Here is a 4,016-nt window from a genome sequence, read left to right as displayed (position 1 = left end):
TCCAGAAGGTAATGAGTCTTTCTCAAGATTCAGACACAGGGTATACCCCCAAACCTATTCCCTTTGTCTCAATAAAAGATTTTAATATCTAGATACCTATTTTTTGTTAACTACTAAGGCTCTAGACCAGTGGTTCTCAACCTTCTGGCCCTTTAAATACAGTTCCTCATGTTGTGACCCAACCATAAAATTATTTTCATTGCTGCTTCATAACTGTAATGTTGCTACTGTTATGAATCATAATGTAAATATCTGATATGCAGGATGGTCTTAGGCGACCCCTGTGAAAGGGTCGTTCGACCGCCAAAGGGGTCGCAACCCACAGGTTGAGAACCGCTGCTCCAGAACAAAAGGGAACTAAAAGACTGATGCACCTGGAAGACATTTCATGGTGTCCATCTGTCAGCTAAATCATGGGCTGTCCCCCAAGGACCAGTATAGAGTTGAGATCGAGGCTGAGGGGAGTGTGTACTGGTGCTACTGAGTCATGTGAATGAGTGTTTGAGCATTGGCTGTGCATCGTAAGTCTTGTTTCTCTGTCTCCAAGCTCTCCTCCCAGGGTCTCATTCTGGGTCCCTACTCCAGCCTGTCACCTTGAGGAAAGCCCTCTTCACATCCTTGTTTCGGAGGCTGTAGATGATGGGGTTGAAGAAAGCAGAGATGACATTGTAGAACAGGGCCAACTTTTTGTCCTCTTCTGGGGAGGCCTCAGAGCCAGGCTTCATGTACATGACCATGGCGGGCACACAGAACATGGTGACCACAGTGATGTGGGAGGCACGGGTGGAGAAGGCCTTCAGCCGCCCTTGGCTTGAACGGATCCTCAAGATGGCAATGAAGATATTGACATAAATGACAAGGATAAGGGAAAGTGGAACCAGGATGACACTAAAGCCGAGAATGAAGTCTACCCGATCATTGACTGAGGTGTCTGCACAGGCCAGCTTTAACACGGCTGGGACTTCACAGAAGAAATGGTTGATCTTGTTGGGGCCACAGTAGGGCAGACGCATGGCAAACACAGTGTAGACAAGAGCAGAGATGACACCCCAGAGTCCACAGAAAATGACCATTACCCCACACAGCCATGGGCTCATGATGACTTTGTACCTGAGTGGGTGGCAGATGGCCACATACCTGTCTATAGACATGATGGCAAAAAGCCAGGACTCGGTGATGCCTAGCACCAAGAAAATGTACATCTGGGCTACACAGCTGGCAAAAGAGATGGTCTTCTTCTGGCTGGCCATATGTGCCAACATCTGGGGCACAGTTGTAGTGGTGTAGCTAAGATCCAACATAGAAAGGACGCCAATAAAGAAGTACATGGGTGTGTGGAGGTGCGAGTCCAGGCAGATGAGGATGGTGATTAAGCTGTTGCCCAGAATAATCAACAGGTAGGTCACCAGGAAGGCTGAGAAGAGCAGAGGCATGATCCTGGGACTGAAGGAGAAGCCCAGAAGGATAAATTCAGTCACATAGGACTGGTTAGATTTTGCATCGTGTTCTACTTCTAAAGGAAAAAGAAAGGCACTGATTCAGACAGAGGATTAGCTAAACTATGCACCAGGGTGAGGGCTACTGATGGGGTCAGGGCAGTGGTCAGTGTCCAGTTTTGATGAAACACCATGACCCCCCTCAGCATGACAGCCTATTTCACCGCTCTTGTCTATTGCCACCACTCCCAGGAAATTTATGAAGAGGAAAGGGCTTTCACATCTGGTTTAGACTCTGCCTCTGACCCACCAGCAATTACCCATTTAAGCCTCAGTTTCCTCAGCTGTGAAATGATGGCATTGGACTAGCTGATCTCTACTTCCCCTTAATATCCTCTTCTCCTTAGTTAGGCAACCAGGTGTTTAGAAATAAATATTAGTGTAAGTACTCTATGAAATTTGGCAAATTTTAGTGAGAGGACCTACTTGGTCCTGTTGAAGACATCAATTTATTTTTCCACTCTAATTTTACCCATCACAGGCCATGGAGTGTTAGAAGGAATGCTGAGTTCTAAATCCTTGGCTCTATAATTTACTGAATAAATGACCTTGAGCAAGCCCTTTACCCAGCATTCTATCCATTTGAGACTACTTCCTCAAGTACAAAATGAGAATAATGGTTGCTTTGTTACAAGTTTGCTGCAAGGATTGGGTGATATTTTGGCATGAACAGCATCACACAGAAGGCCTAACATGTGGTAGGTGCGTAATAAATGTTAGCTGCATTTCTGGATGGTTCTCCACACACAGGACCGAGATTCAGGTCCAAATTACCCAAGGAAACATCAGTTTTCATTCTCCCAGATGCCCACCTTCTTGCTTCTCTGAGCATTTCATTCACTCTTGCTTCTCCGAGCATTTCATTCATTTTTTTTTAGCCTCTTACTGACTCTTAGGTCTTTCTCAACTTAAGTGGCCCGAGGGGGAGGACAGCCTACTGAAGAGATGACACGTGCATCGTCGGTACTTAGGGAATGGGAGCGATCTCAATGCTGTCAGTATTACTCCTTTCCCAAGTTATCAGACTCAACCTACTTGTTCTGCAGTCTGCTTGTTCTCCTTTGGAACATCATGAAGGAGTCTTCATAAGAACCTGTGTCTACATTTAATGCATCAGATGGTGTCTTGACTTTGGCCAAAAGACTGAATACACTTTGAACTTCCTATATATGCTAGGTATTTTTCTAGGACCTTCTCAGAGATTTCTCAATAGCTTTTAGGTAGCTGGCAGATAACTATTTTCATTAAATTCCTACCTTTAACCAAAGGTTGCATTGTCTCCCCAGGTTGGCCTTAGTTTCTGCGAAAAGTACAGTGGGTTGGGCCTGGTCGTCTCGAAGGGAGAGAAACCACACAGCAGCGTGGAAAGGGCGTGGGGTTAGAGACAGCGGTTTCTGCTGGAATCCCAGCTCCGGCTTTATCTGCTGTGTGACTCTGGGCTGATAGCTCACTTTGTAGGCCTCAGTTTCCGCACCTGCAAAACAGAAATAAAAATACCTACTTTGCAAGCCACATTCTTCGTGGGAAGAAGAATCCCAAAGATATGAGAATCTTCTACCTGAGGGCCAAGAACCAAAAAATGTGCTGCCATTTCTAACTTTTCTTCCTTCCTTCCTTCCTTTCTTTTTTTGTTTTTTTTTCCACACAGCCAATGAATGGCTTGCTCTTTAGGAGTCTGATGATAAAGGGTGTTTGACCTGGTTGAACACACACGAAGGCTGAGGGCAAGTGGAACTCACTGTCTCTAAACCAGCGGCATGTGTCCAAGGGTGCTGCTTGGCAACCAGGACCCCTGGTGGGAAACTTGGGCTCCCTGAAGCCCTGGGTTCCCATCATCCTTCCCCCAGCTCTCCTGAAAGGAAAACACTCTTCACTGGGAAGAAATTGCCTGACTCTCAGTCTAGGGACCAGAAACCCCACGTGAGGGAAAACAAAGGGTGACATCATTATCCACCATGAGGAGCCCGGCCTCTGTACCTCCATCTGGGCTAAAACTATAGAATTCAGCTTTTGGCCTGTACTTTACAATATACCTGGACATTCATTCTCTCTTTGAGCCTCATGAGAGAGCTCATGGTGACTATGATGACTCTGTGAGAGTATAGGGCAGGGGTCATTATCTCCATCTCACAAATGGAGAAATGAGACTCAGAGAGGGAACATGTGGGAGAAACTGAATCTCGCTCATTCTTCAGCTGCAGTAGGTTTCTCACGAGCAGCAAAACCATAGCTAACCGGAGCTCAACTTCTCTGAGTCCTCCATGTACTGAATGTGTTCTGGCCTGGATTCTCAAAAGGGAAAAGGAAGTCATGAGGGCAAAGAATTCTTGGTTGGAAGAAATCGGTGGCATCTCTAAGATCAATGCAGTCATACCAGCAAGAAACCTGGGGGAATCTCCTCATCTTCTTTCTCATCTCACTACATCCTATCTGTCCCCAGGTTCCATTGCCACCACCTCCAAAGTGCCTCTCATACCCATCCATCCCCTACTATCTGGTTCAGACACTGGCATCTCTCTC

General features: G+C 46.2%; 1 protein-coding gene across 1 annotated transcript; it reads right to left on the bottom strand.

Moving 5' to 3' along the window:
• Nucleotides 1-563: 563 nt before the first annotated feature.
• On the bottom strand, nucleotides 564-2,771 carry LOC102417579 (olfactory receptor 2A12-like). The gene is made up of 2 exons (XM_023752665.1): nucleotides 2,753-2,771; nucleotides 564-1,513 (listed from the first exon to the last, which is right to left on the bottom strand). Exons 1-2 carry the CDS (start codon nucleotides 2,769-2,771, stop codon nucleotides 564-566), a joined length of 969 nt encoding a protein of 322 aa, XP_023608433.1.
• Between the last annotated feature and the right edge of the window lie 1,245 nt (nucleotides 2,772-4,016).

Source organism: Myotis lucifugus, unplaced genomic scaffold, assembly GCF_000147115.1.
Source record: "Myotis lucifugus unplaced genomic scaffold, Myoluc2.0 scaffold_37, whole genome shotgun sequence".
NCBI lineage: Eukaryota > Metazoa > Chordata > Mammalia > Chiroptera > Vespertilionidae > Myotis > Myotis lucifugus.
This window is presented reverse-complemented; position numbering and strand designations above follow the sequence as displayed.